This window comes from Carassius carassius, chromosome 31 (assembly GCF_963082965.1).
Source record: "Carassius carassius chromosome 31, fCarCar2.1, whole genome shotgun sequence".
In the NCBI taxonomy this organism is placed as follows: domain Eukaryota; kingdom Metazoa; phylum Chordata; class Actinopteri; order Cypriniformes; family Cyprinidae; genus Carassius; species Carassius carassius.
The window spans coordinates 10,789,880-10,807,306 of NC_081785.1; the positions used below are offsets into that span (position 1 = coordinate 10,789,880).

At 36.5% G+C, this 17,427-nt stretch overlaps 1 protein-coding gene and 1 long non-coding RNA gene across 3 annotated transcripts; both read left to right on the forward strand.

Moving 5' to 3' along the window:
* Positions 1–254: 254 nt before the first annotated feature.
* Positions 255–5,116, forward strand: LOC132111530 (mitochondrial fission regulator 1-like). Of its 2 annotated transcripts, XM_059518907.1 has the most exons (7): positions 256–421; positions 515–622; positions 1,111–1,220; positions 1,379–1,590; positions 1,774–2,131; positions 3,236–3,381; positions 3,519–5,116. In XM_059518907.1, exons 1-6 carry the CDS (start codon positions 407–409, stop codon positions 3,345–3,347), a joined length of 915 nt encoding a protein of 304 aa, XP_059374890.1. In that variant the 5' UTR covers positions 256–406; the 3' UTR covers positions 3,348–3,381; positions 3,519–5,116. The 2 variants fall into 2 exon arrangements, with proteins under 2 accessions (XP_059374891.1, XP_059374890.1); XM_059518908.1 differs by having other exon boundaries at positions 255–421; positions 3,236–5,116.
* A 7,834-nt stretch (positions 5,117–12,950) lies between these two features.
* On the forward strand, positions 12,951–13,908 carry LOC132112065 (uncharacterized). Its single transcript, XR_009424878.1, has 2 exons — positions 12,951–12,986; positions 13,367–13,908. It is a non-coding gene; the product is annotated as an uncharacterized LOC132112065 (long non-coding RNA).
* The last annotated feature ends 3,519 nt before the right edge of the window (positions 13,909–17,427 follow it).

Here is a 17,427-nt window from a genome sequence, read left to right on the forward strand (position 1 = left end):
GTTACTCTATCTGAATATTTACTTTTTGATTTAAAGTTTTGATAACGTAAATAGATAAATTATATAATAATAATATAGCGGTTGAGCGTCATTAAACAAAATTTACGCTGTGCTTAAGGCATCTTTATTTATTTGATTTCCAAACTGTATAACAAAAGCACTAAGTATGCAGTAACTGCAAAAACATCATTAACTGTTCTCTGTAATGCCATACATGATTCCTTGACAAACATTAACGTTTTGCACATCATATCTTTATGTTTCTCTTTTTTTTCCAAGGCAAAAGGAACTCTCTTCCCAGATGAACATGTTAAGTGTCCTGTAATAATAATATTAATAATAATAATAATCAAAACACTACTATACAATCCAAGGTGTGGTGCTTTCTTTCTTCACTCTCAGCAAAATGGAAACAGAAGCCGTGAGTAGATGAACATCTAAACAGCTATTTTATTCATGTTCTCTCAATGTTTATATATTTTTAGACTATAAATTTTGTTTGCTTGTTCTTCAGGAGGTAATCCCTATATGGCAAAATAAACCACATGGATCCACTCGTAGTGTGGTGAGACGAATCGGCTCGACGCTGCCTCTTAAACCTTGTCCCAGGGCTTGTTTTCAGGTATGGGAATAAAAAATTGTTCATATAAGTGAAATGAAGTGACGTGACATGACATACAGCCAAGTATGGTGACCCATACCTATAATTTGTGTTCTGCATTTAACCCATCCAAAGTGCACACACACAGCAGCTCACACACACACACTGTCAACACACACCCGGAGCAGTGGGCAGCCATTTATGCTGCAGCGCCTGGGGAGCAGTCGGGGGTTCGGTGCCTTGCTCAAGGTCACCTCAGTCATGGTATTGCCAGCCTGAGACTCAAACCCACAACTTTAGGATTAGGAGTCAAACTCTAACCATTAGGCCACGGTGGGTGCATGAATGTATGTGTGCGTTTATATGGGGAAGTCCCCATATAAACGCACACATACTTTCATGCACCCAGATGTTGTAAACTAATCCTCCTAAGATTTCCCAAAAAGTCAGACTGAGCAAACACTTTCTATAACAAAAAAATGACAGAATAGCGTATATGTGTTCTCCAGGAACTCCCAGGCCTTCCACCAATGCGTTCTATGGACGGTCCTTTGGTGCCTACATTAGCAGATATTGCCTGGATTGCAGATGATGAGGAGGAGACCTATGCCAGAGTCAGGTAAGTGGTTTGTTGTGCTGGTGCATTTAGTTTCCTCTGATTTTGTGTTTGACAGGTTTTTAAAAATGGCGTTATGTAAGATATAGAGCAGAATTGAAAAGTGTTGGGTCCTCAGATGAAAATAAATTTTAAACCAATGCTGTCCTGCTATTTGTCAGGAGTGACACGCGTCCCCTGAGGCATGAGTGGAGGCCAACTCCAATGCTGGTTATGCACAGGAACTCGTCTGTGCCAAACTTCAGGCGAGAAGGCAGGCGAGTCGAGGGTCTGAGGAAACCAGGAGTAACCGCTTTAAACCGCACTACAGCTTTACAAGATGAGCTAAGTCGACTCCGAGCCCAAATCGCCAAGATTGTTGCTTCAGAATCAGGTTTAGTAGTTGACTAAAGCTCATTTAATTATCTGTCATTTACAAAACAAACCTCTGACAAAGGTAAGTTAATAATAAATTGGAATTTGGCTCAAGTGGCACCGGAAATGTAGTCAATTTGATGTATTTGCTTGTAAAGGTTTTGTCTTGTAGTCCCTCATAAAAATGTTTAAAATGTTTCAGATTCGAATCCCATAACCCCTGACCTGCTGTCCCCTGACGACACTAGTGTGGGCTTCTCCATGGCTCACTTTGAGGCAGCTGCTTACCAGCCAGCCCCTTCAGCCTCCTTTGTGATCAGTGATGTCACAGAGGAGGAGGAAGAAGAGGAAGAGGATGAAGAGGAGGAGGTGTCCGAGCTAGTGCCTGATCCTGTGCCACCTGTTTCCATGATTGCATCTGCAACTTTTGATCTCGATCGCCCTACGATGGACTTCCGAGAGCCAGAGGAGGACACTTTGTCTCTTTCAAAATCCACAAGCTTTGCTGATGTTATGGACATCCTGAAAGACATGAACCGAATGAAGATGAGCAAGGAAAGGTGAGTGCAGTTTTTGTGCAGTTGTTTAAAATAGTTTTTTTTTTAAGTTCATTCTTCTGTAAAGGCCTTTTCATAGTACAGTGTATATGAGGGGAAATTTTATTTATATTATATTACTACTGCTACTAATATTAGGGGTGCGCCGATCATGATCGGCCGATCGTTAATGCGCATCTCGTCAGTAAAGCCGGTTCTCTAATCAGCGGTAAATTCCCTCAGGTGTGTGATTTCACATAAAGCAGCTGTTACTACACAGAGCCGTTGTTAACTGAGAAGATGCGCAAATAAACGCTGAAAATGAACGTGGATTTGCGCATCTTCTCAGTTAACAACGGCTCTGTGTAGTAGCAGCTGCTCTATGTGAAATCACACACGAGGGAATTTACCGCTGATTAGAGAACCGGCTTTACTGACGAGATGCGCATTAACGATCGGCCGATCGTGATCGGCGCACCCATAAATAATATAAAAAGTAATTAAGTAAATAGTAATGATATATTAATATATGCTTTTTGTTGTTGTTGTTGTTATTATTAATATTCTTTATTAATATATTTAATGATGTTGTTGTTTTGGGTGATTAATAATAACTGATCAGATATATTTCTATACTAATATTATTACTATTGACACATATAATAATTAATACCGATTGTAATAGTTGTTATTATAAATCAATAGTTATCATATTATTATATATTATATTAATGTTTATTATTATTTTTTTTATTATATAAGAATAATAACAGATATTGTTGGTAATGGTGTGTTAATGCCTATTATTTTTGATTGGTTGATAATGATTAATATAGTAAATGTTATTGTGTTTTGAGTGTTACATTTATGGTAATAACAATAATTATTACGAAGGAATAGTGACATTATCTTTTTTTTATACTCTTATTAATGATCAGTTGATTCATATTATTATTATTATTATTATGAATTAATATAGTAACTAATGTTATTGTATTAAATTTATGATGATACACTGATACTACTAATAATTACTGTTCTAATAAATAGTCACAGCATATAAATACCTATTGTTGTTTGTTATTATTAATAAATATAGTAAATAATGTTTTTTTGTATCTTATTTAGATATAACCGTGGTTGCATCTCACTAAGGGAAGAAAATTCTGCCTCTCTTATATCTGAAGCATTGAGGAAGAAATTCATTCTGAAGGATGATGACATCGGTATGAGGAAATAATCAATCGTCTGAACCCTGGCAGCAGACTCTCCATGTAAGGCTAAACTGCATGGAGTGCTTTTTCTCTTTGGTTTAAAGCTGGAGATTGACATACAGAACCAAGACAATAAAACATGGCTGTGAATTTTTATGTACTTAAGTCTTATCTTATTTTTCCCACTGGGTCAATAGGCCTGTGCCTGTGGCACATTGCCATGAAAACCCCATAAAGCCTCTGAATAAACTTAGTGGAGATCTTCTACGTTCCTCAGCTATCCCACAATGCTGCGCTGTTGTGACATGAATGGAAAAAAAAAGAAGCAGTTCTCATTAGTACACACACATACACACTCCAACTTGCACTGAGCGGCCAAGTTTGTAAAGTCTGTGTGTGCACATAAGGGTCCATAAGCATATCCTGGATCAGTGATCACTGAGCCTTTGTTGTTCCATCATAGATTTTGTGAAATCCAAGCACTACTTCCTGTTTCAACATCATCCTTTTGTTAATTTCAGTAGGACCGTTTATCAACAAAAAGTGCATTTCACACCATATTAGAAGATTCCTGGAGGAGCCCAGTTCCAGTTTGTCGTCTTGTAGATGTGTATAGTTTGGAACTGTAGAAGTCTTTCTCTTGCCTTACACGTTCCCTCATACAAACCCTGTAATACTTGAAGCTGTTTTAATGCGTGATCTGATGTTCAAATACTGACATGCATTTGCCTCTGTTTAGAAACTAAGCAAAAAGAAGTTCTTCTATTTAAATGGTTTTTGTGCATGTGCACTGAAGACTTTAGATTGCATTCACTTGTAATTAGCGCTCTGTGATGTTCCCTTCTACCCTACAGAATTTTGAAGTGTATATTGTGCCAGAAAACTGATGTGGTTCAGCAAATAGTGTAACATAAGTTTGAATTCATAATGTGTGTGGTTTATCTTCAGGAAGCACATTGGAAAATAACTTTTTTTGGTTTTTGCTTGTGTCAGGCAGGTTATTAATGTTTCTGTAAAATCTGAATAGCATGTGTGTGATGTGGTGTTGGGTGTGACTGTAAGCCAGTTTTCAGGACGCCTCATGTTTTATATGATGATGAAGGATGCTTTTTTCCTTTTGCAAACTGTAACAAAAAGCTATTTTAATGCATACGCTGCTTTTGTGCCATGATTACTCACTAAAGTGGGAATCAAAGTCCAAAATCCATTTTTTTTTTTTTTTTTACATTTTTGTTTAGACATGCCTGCAGCAGTTTGTTTCGTCTGTCTGACACATTGCATTGGAAGCTTTTGGTATTTTTAATCCAAAACATTTCTTCTCAAACTCCACAATACTCCAGTGCAGTGAAATGCTTTTAGTATCACTTATAGTTACTCTCACAACATCGTTAAAAGCAATGACTACCTAAAATAAGTTTTGCTAGTTTACAGTACAAATGTCTTTATAATAAGAGTTATATTCTCAACAAGACTTGTTACTATCAATGCTAATGAGTGAATAGAGCTGTAATATAAAACGTTATATATCATGCGCTGAATATACTAACGTATGTTCCTGTACCTGTCAGTAACGGGTAAAATGTTTGTGTGCTGCTCTTTCATTCTGACAGCTGGGTTTCATTTATAGTTTTAACCATAGTAAACTGCAAGTTTGAGTTGATTCAGGTCAGTCTTGCAGTGCAATGGTTTCCTTTAGGAGACAGAAACTTGTGTGCTTGCTTGTTGTCAAATAAGGCAATTATATTGACTGTTTATGCGTCAGACAGGAAATAAATGGTTTGAAAGCATAAAAAAATCCTCCTGTATTTTGTTCAATGTAATGACGATCATCAGCCACATGGAGGCGGTATTCTCTACAGTCTAAAATAAAATAAAGCATATACTACCGTTCAATACTCGTATTCAGCAAATACACATTAAATGGATTAATAATGACTATATATATATAATGTGACGAAATATTTCAAATAAATCCTGTTATTAAGACCTTTATATTAATTAAAGGATCACTGTTAAAGTTTATCATGTTTTCCACGAAAAGAACAGCTGTTTGCAACATTGATTGTGCACCAAATCAGCAATTTTTTAAAATTTCTTCTAGAAATTTGAAGAATCATGCGACACTGAAGAAAGGAATATTTTAGAACTGCATTAAAATATAATACATATATTTATAAGTACAAAAACTTTCAATGCTTCTTTTGCATTTTTATTGAACCATTTAGCATGTGCTTTAGGAAAAACTTAACCAGAAATATTAGACGGACCATAATACTGAATTTGTAGTTCTGCAGTTCATGGTAATACATTTTCAGTTTTATTTTTTAAATAGTTATTATTTATGGTATTGCTCACAGACGAGGTGTATAGTCAGCCATTTTTAAGGTTATAATGAACTTTTAATAATTTCTCGAGTCTCGATGCCATAGGATACCACAGGATACCACAAAACAATACATTTCCTGTTAAGACAAACTTTCTCTTCAGTGACACTGACACTGATCAATATGCCAGCAAGCCTTTGAGTTTGGTGTCCTGTCAGGTAAAATAATGAGATCGCTCCACCTCTACTGCTGAATCTCCTGCATTTATCAGTGCCCGTGGGGCCTCGCGTTACTCTCCAGGGATGCCCGTGACTTCGAAGATTGTAGTTAACCTCATTTTTCAATTTTTTCTCAAAGACCTGATTTGATCCAGGCCAGTTTCAGTGTTCAGTCTATTTTCTGTGGCAGTCCTTGGCCTACTTTATTACACCTCACCTCTGGAAAGCAGATTCTGTCTATTTTGGATCGGAAAGGATTTTAGATGTCTGTGGAGGTTTTGTTTAATAGAGTCCAGTGACACAGTGGCATTGTTTGAGACTATAAATATTGACCTCTGTGTGACATTGACACTAATTTAGCCTGTTGCTCAAAAGTTGAACAGATCGTTTGTTTTTTGTTTAACCCGGAAATTTTATCCCGGCTGCTAAATCTAAATGCTGAAACATGTTTACATTTTAATATAACCTACTGGTCAGATTAAATTAATTTCAGGTTTTGTAATGTTGTAAGTTGTTAGACAAGCTTCAAGCTCAAGACTGAACAGTTCATGAGGAGAACAACAAATAAAGCATCTTTTTTTCTTTACTTCAGTCACCAGAAACACATTTATGATCTGTTTTAAGACCAGAGTTCTTAATGTCTAACCTGTCTTCAGTGTCAGATGAGTAGTTTTTGACTGAAGTAGTCTCATGTTACCAATGGAGTCATTTTCACCCACAATGAGCTTGTGATTCAACATTAAGACATACCTGAAGTACAGAGTCTCCATGGTTTAAATTGGAGCTTGACTCTAAGAATACAAACCAATAAAAAATTTCCTTAACAACAAAACGGGGTCTGAATTCTGGCATGCTTCTTTTATGCATTTAAATGTGGCAGTAGTGGCACAGAGGCCTATGTAAGTAATGTAATGGGCCCAGAATAAAAGACAGAAAAAATTCCTAGGCGCCTTCTGTATAAAAAATGTATTAGTCTTCAATAATACATTTTGCACTTTTGAACAGTTCAGAAAGGCTCTTTTATGGTTGCACGCTGCAACATGTCGTCAATGGAAGAGTTTCGCTGGACCAGTTGAGACCATTAGGCCTCAAAAAAATTAAGTCAGTTTTATACTTTCCCATGGTGCTCTTCTCATCTGTTTTCTTTTCACAGTTTCTCTTTTTTCAAAGACTTGCATCATACACAGTGATTAATTTTTCATGGTCTGTGAAATTACAAAAAGATTTCTGCTGAAGAGTAAAAGGGTTTGAAAATATAATGTTTGCATATACAGAGGGTTCTTAAGTCTTATTTAAAATCCCATTTGAATCTGTTAATAAACAGAAGATTTCGTGATTTCAAGATTTTCAATATTTCTAGGTCTCTCTATTCAAATCAGTATATTTCCTTGACACAGTAAACTCCTTTGTACAGACAGTCAGGTCTGTAGATGTTCTTTGGATCATCTCAAATCAAGCTGGAGAACACTGGGACTTTGAACTTGAGCGCAAATGTCATTAAAGCAAGTTGAAAACAAACCAATTAATATTTTACAATTTTTATTTGATTTTTAATATTAATTTTATTTAAATATAATTTTATTATACTTAATACATTTAAAAAATTATTACTGTTTTTTAAAATTAATTAATTATTAAAGCATTTTTACAGAAGCAATCTCACTAGTGATCTCATACTTTTTTTTTACCCCGAAGTAATCTTTGTTTTTCCATACACTGTAAATTTACAGTAACCCGCACAAGCAATTTTCTCTGCTAACATTCACACAAAACACACTTGTCAGTCCTGCATCCTTACAGCTGTACAAGGTTTAATCCTTGTATGCTTGAATCCTACGTGTTTTATCTATATCTCTGACTGTGAATGGCCTTGTAGACACTGGTGGATCAAAAACACAGTACACAATCAGTGCAAACATGTTGTTTGTCAGTTGGTGGAGAATTGTTGCCAAGCACAAATGTGATGTATTTGTTTCTCATGATGCATCACTAGACATGATAATAAAGAGGTTAGTTTTCTGCTCTAAATAGAATGATAAACACTCTTTGTCTTTCAAAGCTTTCCAAGTGTGTTTCAGCTGATATGTGTTCGACGCGGAGGTGTGTGTTACATTAGGAGATATCAACAGTCTCAAGATGGGTTTGTCTTGTGAACAAAATAGAAACGATAAACACTTTTGCTTTCAAAGCATTCCTAATGTTTTGTTAGCAGATATGTGTTTGATGTGGAGGTGTGTGTTATATTAAGCGACGTCAGCAGTCCCAGACAGTATTTGGAAAACATACTATATGTCCCAGTTTCACAGGTCTTTGATTTATTGGACAGTATTTTGAGCTTGATACTGTTTTTTTTTCTTGCCTTTAATAAACACATAAGTGAAAATTTGACTTTTACACCCTTTGTAGTCAGCTGCATGATTAAACCTCCTTTCATTCTTGAAAACAGCCATCTGCCTCCACCCATGCATCTGAGGAAGAAGGAGAGACAGACGAAGAGGGTGAAAACAAACTAGGTGATTTTTCTTGGCATGTTATCATGAATTACTGGCTTCAAGATTTTTATTGTTCGTGATCAAGATTTGAAAACAACAAAACAGCTCCAGAAGATCAAAGCTTGCCGTGAAGCTTCAAGCTGATCTGATCTTTGGATGGTTTCATCAAGTGCCTACTGAAAGTGTCACATTTATCTGCCCTCTTTCAGTGTATCAGAGTGAGAGATACTGGCATCATTTCACAATGGGTACTTTTGCTTTTCTAGCGCAGAGCGAATAGAAGAGGTTGGATTTGGGATTTTAACATAATGCAGGTTGAATTTAAACCATATGCTAAGACCTATATAAAAAGTAGTTTTCTCGTTATCGCAACTTTTTTGATTTGATGTCATAACTACTGCTTTATTTTTTCAGAAACTTGTTTTATTTTATTAATCTACGGTAGTACTGCTGTGCTGTCAGATTATGGGTCGGACATGTCAAGAAAAAACTTTGTTATGTCGAGATCCCGAGAAAATCAAGTCATGATAACGAAAAACAACTTACAGTAAGTCGTGATCATGAGAAAACAAGAAAACTATAATAATCCATGGCCTTTTAGGGTTTCTATAATCCCATGTCCCTATGAGAACACAACACTTATTTGACTTAAGCATGTGCATAAACTGTCCAGCCGCTCAAACAAATCATATAAAGAAAGGGGTGAGCAAAGCAAATTTTCATTTTGTTCTCTAAATTTTCACCATATGGACCTACATTAATACAGAATAAAAAAAAATGTGTATGAAATAAAATATTAATTGCAAAAAAGTCAGCTTTGTTTGTTTAAGCAGTTTATTCTAAATGACACTTCATCATCTGATATATATTTTCCAATCTGCTATAAAATCACAGACTGTTTCGTGAGTCAGTTTTTCCATTCGAGCTGACAGCTGTGCTTTGTTCTGAATAAATAAGAAAATCAAAAATCAGACTGAAAATGCAACAAAAAATTTCAAGCAGTAGTCATAATCATTATGTAATTGTGCTCAGAGTCACCCACTCACTTCCATAATATACTCACATGTGCAGTTCACAGTGCTACCTTCTTCTTTATTGTAGCAGTGATGAAATAGATGCAAAACATTTGAAATATTTACATGTCTATGTACATTCTAGAAAACTCACAGCACATGGCATCCTCCTATGAAATGTGAACTGTAAACCAGGCTTCAAATGCAAACTGACTTACCAAATCAGAAATTTCACAAGCATGTAAAGTAATACAAAACCTAAAACTCTGCTAAGCTGCAACATATAATTGTGTTGCAGTGCATCTGCTCTGAAGCTAGACAGTCCAGACCAACAGTTCAAACCTGATTAACACTGTTATGGCATTGGTTCAGCATGCATTAGGACTGCATAAAGTTTTCCAATAACTGCTGTGTCAACCGTAACCGATACATTTAATTCAGATAAATAATGATTTTGGAGAAGTGACATGTGAACATGTACAACATGTACAAATAAATGTATTAACAAGTCAAAATACACTAAACCGCTCCTGGGAGATCGCAAAGTGCACATGTGGGTTAAAAGCAACCCGAACTGCACAGGTTGTTCTAAGCTGTTGCATATGTGCATGGATGCAAGTTTGTGAATAAGCCTCTGCCAAGAACATATGTGTGTGACAGAAAGGATGTCCCTCTGGTAGAGACACAGCATGCTGTTTTTAGCTCCAGTCTCATTAGCGATGGCCTGAACAAGCAGAGCGGTCTTAGGGGTTCATTGTGCGTCAGAGAACCGCTCACGCTCCCCAGATGGGAGGAAATATCATTCTTCACTCCCTGACTCAATGCACTGAACAGAAAATAAGGTGCTTCATTAAGGTGCTTTGATGATACTAATGACAAAACAGTTGAGAGATAAACATAATATGCACTTCCAGGAACAGCAGATCATGGATTCATTTTTACTATTAAAGTTGAGCTACTGAGGTAACAGCTTAGAGACTTGAGGTAAATTATGAACAATTTAAAAACTTTGAGTTGATGCAAAAATAGATAAATAAATAAAAAGGATTTGAAAATCTGACATTAAAGACAAAGGTAGAATACTGTGTACATAATAGCTCTGTTGAGGGAAATAATTACAATCACATAAAGCATTGTGAAAGACATAAATTAAAAACAATGTGTAAATATTAAACTATTCATTTAAAGATGTTGATTATACAACCCGAATTCCGGAAAAGTTGGGACGTTTTTTAAATTTTAATAAAATGAAAACTAAAGGAATTTCAAATCACATGAGCCAATATTTTATTCACAATAGAACATAGATAACGTAGCAAATGTTTAAACTGAGAAATTTTACACTTTTATCCACTTAATTAGCTCATTTAAAATTTAATGCCTGCTACAGGTCTCAAAAAAGTTGGCACGGGGGCAACAAATGGCTAAAAAAGCAAGCAGTTTTGAAAAGATTCAGCTGGGAGAACATCTAGTGATTAATTAAGTTAATTGATATCAGGTCTGTAACATGATTAGCTATAAAAGCTTTGTCTTAGAGAAGCAGAGTCTCTCAGAAGTAAAGATGGGCAGAGGCTCTACAATCTGTGAAAGACTGCGTAAAAAAATTGTGGAAAACTTTAAAAACAATGTTCCTCAACGTCAAATTGCAAAGGCTTTGCAAATCTCATCATCTACAGTGCATAACATCATCAAAAGATTCAGAGAAACTGGAGAAATCTCTGTGCGTAAGGGACAAGGCCGGAGACCTTTATTGGATGCCCGTGGTCTTCGGGCTCTCAGACGACACTGCATCACTCAACGGCATGATTGTGTCAATGACATTACTAAATGGGCCCAGGAATACTTTCAGAAACCACTGTTGGTAAACACAATCCGCCGTGCCATCAGCAGATGCCAACTAAAGCTCTATCATGCAAAAAGGAAGCCATATGTGAACATGGTCCAGAAGCGCCGTCGTGTCCTGTGGGCCAAGGCTCATTTAAAATGGACTATTTCAAAGTGGAATAGTGTTTTATGGTCAGACGAGTCCAAATTTGACATTCTTGTTGGAAATCACGGACGCCGTGTCCTCCGGGCTAAAGAGGAGGGAGACCTTCCAGCATGTTATCAGCGTTCAGTTCAAAAGCCAGCATCTCTGATGGTATGGGGGTGCATAAGTGCATACGGTATGGGCAGCTTGCATGTTTTGGAAGGCTCTGTGAATGCTGAAAGGTATATAAAGGTTTTAGAGCAACATATGCTTCCCTCCAAACAACGTCTATTTCAGGGAAGGCCTTGTTTATTTCAGCAGGACAATGCAAAACCACATACTGCAGCTATAACAACAGCATGGCTTCGTCGTAGAAGAGTCCGGGTGCTAACCTGGCCTGCCTGCAGTCCAGATCTTTCACCTATAGAGAACATTTGGCGCATCATTAAACGAAAAATACGTCAAAGACGACCACGAACTCTTCAGCAGCTGGAAATCTATATAAGGCAAGAATGGGACCAAATTCCAACAGCAAAACTCCAGCAACTCATAGCCTCAATGCCCAGACGTCTTCAAACTGTTTTGAAAAGAAAAGGAGATGCTACACCATGGTAAACATGCCCCGTCCCAACTATTTTGAGACCTGTAGCAGAAATCAAAATTGAAATGAGCTCATTTTGTGCATAAAATTGTAAACTTTCTCAGTTTAAACATTTGCTATGTTATCTATGTTCTATTGTGAATAAAATATTGGCTCATGTGATTTGAAAGTCTTTTAGTTTTCATTTTATTAAAATTTAAAAAACGTCCCAACTTTTTCGGAATTCGGGTTGTATAAAGAAACAATATATTTTACATTTTATTGCAAAATATGCATATGCATATCCAAATTATTGCACCCTATTTTACCTCCAATATATAAGGCCCGGGGCACAAACAACACAGGCTCATGTATCTGCAAGCTATCTCAAAACATATATTAACCTGCCCAAAAAAGAAGACCCCCCCCCCCCCCCCAGCATATTAGGACTCAGAGATGGCTGTTGAAAGCATTGAACTTTACCTGAAGAATCTTTACAGTGTTAGTCATGACTCTCAGCCCCCATCACTCCCGTTCTCTTGCTCTCTTTCCTGCTGGGATGCAGGCTTAAATCCCTCATTAGGGGGCGGTTTAATTGGTACTAATGCTCTGGGGAAGTTCTCAGGAAATCCATTTAGCACATTCCAGAGTTTTCCTGCTGTTCTGACTCTCTAACAGTGGTACTAGAGGACCCTGTTCACTGTGTGGGCGTCTTGTATTGGGTTCATATTGAGTTCAGCTTAACATCTAAGCTGTTTAATTTCATGTTCTTTGTGAAACAAATTGCTCACAGCATTTGTGATGTCATTATTTTGATAATGTCCAAAAACAGCAATTTATGCAAGGGAATTTTTGACAACTGCAGGAAGGGATCACTGTATGGTCCATCAAATCAACAAACCTTTTGACAATTTTGTCTCTCACACTGTTGTGAGCCAATGAGTCCACCGATCTAGCGCCCTCTGGTGGAGCCAGCAATATCTGCTCTGTCTTCTAACTGTTGTTCTCATTTGACGATCTCATCTACTCACAGTCACAGGACAGACCTTCACCTGCTTTAGAGGGCATGGTGTGTTGGGGATGTTGTTTTGTTTGTTCAGCTTCTTTAACTGTGTGTTGGGATGTTTTGGTGTTTATTTAGGTTTTTATTATTCATTGGCATTGCAATGTGCACTGAGGCCGTTAGATTGTGTGTTGGGCTTGTGTTGTAGAGATGTTTGTGGCTGATCAGCTGTTGTTTTGGCAAGTATTGGTGTTTTTCTAACTGGATCTTAAAAGTGTGTGCTTTTTTGTTTTTACCCTTATGTTTACCTTCATAAAACTATATCAAACTGTTGCACACAGAATTAGCTTGTTTGTGCTCTGCTGGCATCTGGATATGTGTGTGGCATTTAATATTTGTAAGTTTACCTTAAAATGTTTTATTTTCTGCTCTCTGCTTTGATGTAGTTTCATCCAGAAGTGTTTAGGACTGGAGCATGGCGACCTGTTTATCTCTCAGCCCTGGTGAAAATGATTAGAGTCAAATGTCATTACTTGCAGAGGTGTGTGTGTGTGTGTGTGTGTGTGCGCTTTCCCTTGAAGGCATTTTAACAAATGTTTGTGACTCCATGATTCATGTGGAGCTTTGAACAGAACAGATGGAATATCCTGAAAGCAGTTTCATCACACTATTACACTGAGACTTTAACATCTCCCTCTGTCTTTGTTTCAACAGATGGAGAGAGAGTGACGGTTCAATGAGGCTGTGCACTGAACTGGCATGAAATCCAAGTAAATGACCATCATTTTGTAGGTCAAATTAAACTGATTTGAGGATGAGGAACATCAAGTACGATATTCAAGAGTGTGATCAGGTCATTAGGATAACAGATCAGAACATGAAGATACTGTACTCCTCAGACTAATACTGTACCGATCATCTCCTGTTTTTGTGATACTGCGGTCACACCTTATGTGGGATGCCATTAAATATTCAGCGTCATAGTGGATTTCTGTCTAACTGTTTGTCTCTCTCTCTCTCTGTTTATGTTGAGTCATCTGACAAACAAGCAGCGAGTACAATAACCTCAGTCCATTATTCAGACACTAAACTTAGCAGGGTTCAGAAGTACAACAGATGACAAGAAAATTATTGTTGATATATAACATGAGCCATAATTATATTTAGAGTCAGATATTTTAAGGTAACCGCTCAGTAGTAAGTGTATTTATGCTTGGATATCTGATTGATTCTAAGCCATTTAATTTTCAAAGCAATGCCAAATCGGTCTCTGATCACTTTGTATAGATTCATCACTGGGAAAATGCTTGAGCAGTTATGTCATATTGTAACCAACAAATGAAACATTTATTTTAGACCAAGGAGAAATTAGCTGAAGGAGACACTGAGAAATTTTTGAGAAATAAGGACCTTTGAAGGACTCTAAATTATCTCACATAAAAATACTCAAATACAAATATTCATGACATTCATGACCATTTCCATTCATTAACCATGTTATGGTTGTACTGAGCCAAGTACAGCCATAATTTAACCATCCTCTAGATTGACATAAATTCGCAACCTTACATTTACATTCATGCATTTAGCAGACGCTTTTACCCAAAGTGACTTACAAATGAGGACAGTGGAATCAATTAAAAAAAAAGCAATGATATAACAAGTGCTATAACAAGTCTCAGTTAGCTTAACACAGTTCACGTAGTAAGGGCTTTTCAATAATATAATAAATAAAAAGAAAACCGATAGAATAGAACAAGAATAGAGCAAGCTAGTGTTAGAGGTCTTATATATATATATATATATATATATATATATATATATATATATATATATATATATATATATATATATATATTATACACACACACACACACACACACACAATTGCAGAATAAATGAAAAGAAAATAGAATACAAATAGATTAGAAAGGTAGTTCGATTTTTTTTTAAGATTAGAATTAGAATAGTGAGTTTAAAGTTAGAGGGTCAAATAAAGATGGAAGAGATGTGTTTTAAGCCGATTCTTGAAGATGGCTAAGGACTCAGCTGCTCGGATTGAGTTGGGGAGGTCATTCCACCAGGAGGGAACATTTAATTTAAAAGTCCATAAAAGTGACTTTGTGCTTCTTTGGGATGGCACAATCAAGCGTCGTTCACTTGCAGAATGCAAGCTTCTAGAGGACACATAAGTCTGAAGTAATACATTTAGGTAAATAGGTGTAGAGCCAGTGGTTTTGTAGGCAAACATCAATGCCTTGAATTTTATGAGAGCAGCTATTGGTAGCCAGTGCAAATTGATAAACAGAGGTGTATTCTTTTGGGCTAATTATAAATTAATCTTTGATGCCACGTTCTGGATTAATTGTAAAGGTTTGATAGAACTGGCTGGAAGACCTGCCAAGAGGGCATTGCAATAGTCCAGCCTGGACAGAACAAGAGCTTGAACAAGGAGTTGTGCAGCATGTTCTGAAAGAATCGGCCTGATCTTCTTGATGTTGAATAAAGCAAATCTGCAGGCTCGGACAACCTTGTTACTTTTATTACAAATCATCTTATAAAAATGTGTCTGGCATATGTGGACTATTAAAATATTTGAGATTTAACAGCAGTCAGATTAAGACAGATTAAACTTGAAATTTCCAGGAGAAGATAATACTGGTGTCACTGTGCGAGATCTTGAACTAATAGAGTAAAACCCTTCTGTCCTCCATAATTAAGACCCTGCTTTCCTTTCCCGTGGCCTTCACTCCTCTTCTGCAGCTGGGGAGGAAAATTACAGCCCTTCCTCGCTTTCTTCCACTGCTCTCGTATTCTTTCTCTCATATAAATGAGATGCCATCTGTTGCCATCACAGCTGATGGATATATTTTTCTACATCTGATGTCACTGTAACACATTACATTGGTCATTCTTGCTTATTTTTTCACCAAATCTGTGAAAATAAATGATGTGATTGACTGGAGATTTCTAGAATGCATGAAAACGCCCTGGATCTACAGCTCATATGATATTAATGTAGAAGAATCTCTCACATATGGTGAGACTAATTAAATAATGATAGGAATTAATCAGACCAAGAACCTTGACTTAACAGACTGTGATGTGTTTTAAAAGATATTTACAATACACAAAACTCCTGGATGCTCCAAACTGTTGCATCTGGTGTGTTTACACAGCAGAGTCAAGGCCAATTTACCAAATAAAAGCAAAATGGCATAAATGTACAGTTTTCACATAAGATCCATGTAGCCGATACGCAGAGGTGGAAAGAGTACAAAAATATTCTACTCAGGTAAAAGTACCATTACATTAATGAAATTTTACTTAAGTACAGGTAAAAGTACCAGTCTAAAAATCTACTCAAGTAAAAGTAAAAAGTAGCTCATTTAAACTTTACTCAGAGTAAAAATTACTTAGTTACATTTTAACAGTTGGAGGGAGTCAAAATGGGACAGGCCAAGGGTGTCAAACTCAGTTCCTGGAGGGCCACAGTCCTGCACAGTTTAGATTTAACCCTAATTAAACACACCTGATCCAGCTAATCTAATCATTTAGGTTTATTTGAAAACTACATGATATGTGTGCTGGAGCAGGGTTAGAACTAAACTCTGCAGGGCTATGGCCCTCCAGGAACTGAGTATAGGTATATTAATCTCAAACTAGTTGTTTTTAATCAAAGGAATCAGTTATTTAGAATAATAAAACATTTGGGCTGTTACCAGGCAAATCAGTATCAACAAACTCATCTTTTAATGCAGAGGAAATGCAGAAGATTCATTGGAAGTGGCATTTAGATGTATTACACTGTTTAGTGCAGGACAAGAATGCATTTAACCTGCAGTTACCAATGCATGAATAATGTTTTGATATACAAGACATAAAATGTTGAATACTCATTTGAAATGATAAGAAATTAATTATTTTAAAAAATCAAAAGATACTTTAAATGTGAAATTAAAATGGCCAGTATGTGTCAGCAAGTCACTGTTAATAAGTGAGTCATTGCGACTGAACCGAATCATTTAAACGGTTGATTCATTCAGGAACGAAACACTGTCACGTTGCTCAGAGACGCAAAACTGTGCTTTGGTGGCTGTGTTTGGAATTATTTTCTGTTGTAGAAATAGAGCTAAAAAGGCAATATGGTGTCTAAAACGCAAGTCTCTTAATTAACTTGTTTACTGAACTGTTATATATATGTATGTATATATTCATGATGATTTTTGGAGGAAACGATGGCATTCTTTGAGTGATTTTGATTTAATATATGAAATTATATAAATATGTGAATTTTCTGCCCCTATATCTTCAATTTTGTGATCATTCTAAATGCATTTTAGGAGACTGAATCACACAGTGAAAGAACGCACTATAAATGCGCGCGCACATCATTAAAACAAAAATAGCACACTCCTCACCACTGTCTTTTTGGCTAATTTGTGCAAAACCTCTTGCTAAAATGTCAAAGCTTCATTTTAACCACCAATGCAACGATGCAATTATT

Bases quoted from the DNA above. Each gene is read 5' to 3' on its own strand.
- LOC132111530 (XM_059518908.1), top strand. The intron at 1,591-1,773 runs GTTTAGTAGTTG...AAAATGTTTCAG, and splicing joins GATTGTTGCTTCAGAATCAG to ATTCGAATCCCATAACCCCT. The intron at 2,132-3,235 runs GTGAGTGCAGTT...TATCTTATTTAG, and splicing joins ATGAAGATGAGCAAGGAAAG to ATATAACCGTGGTTGCATCT.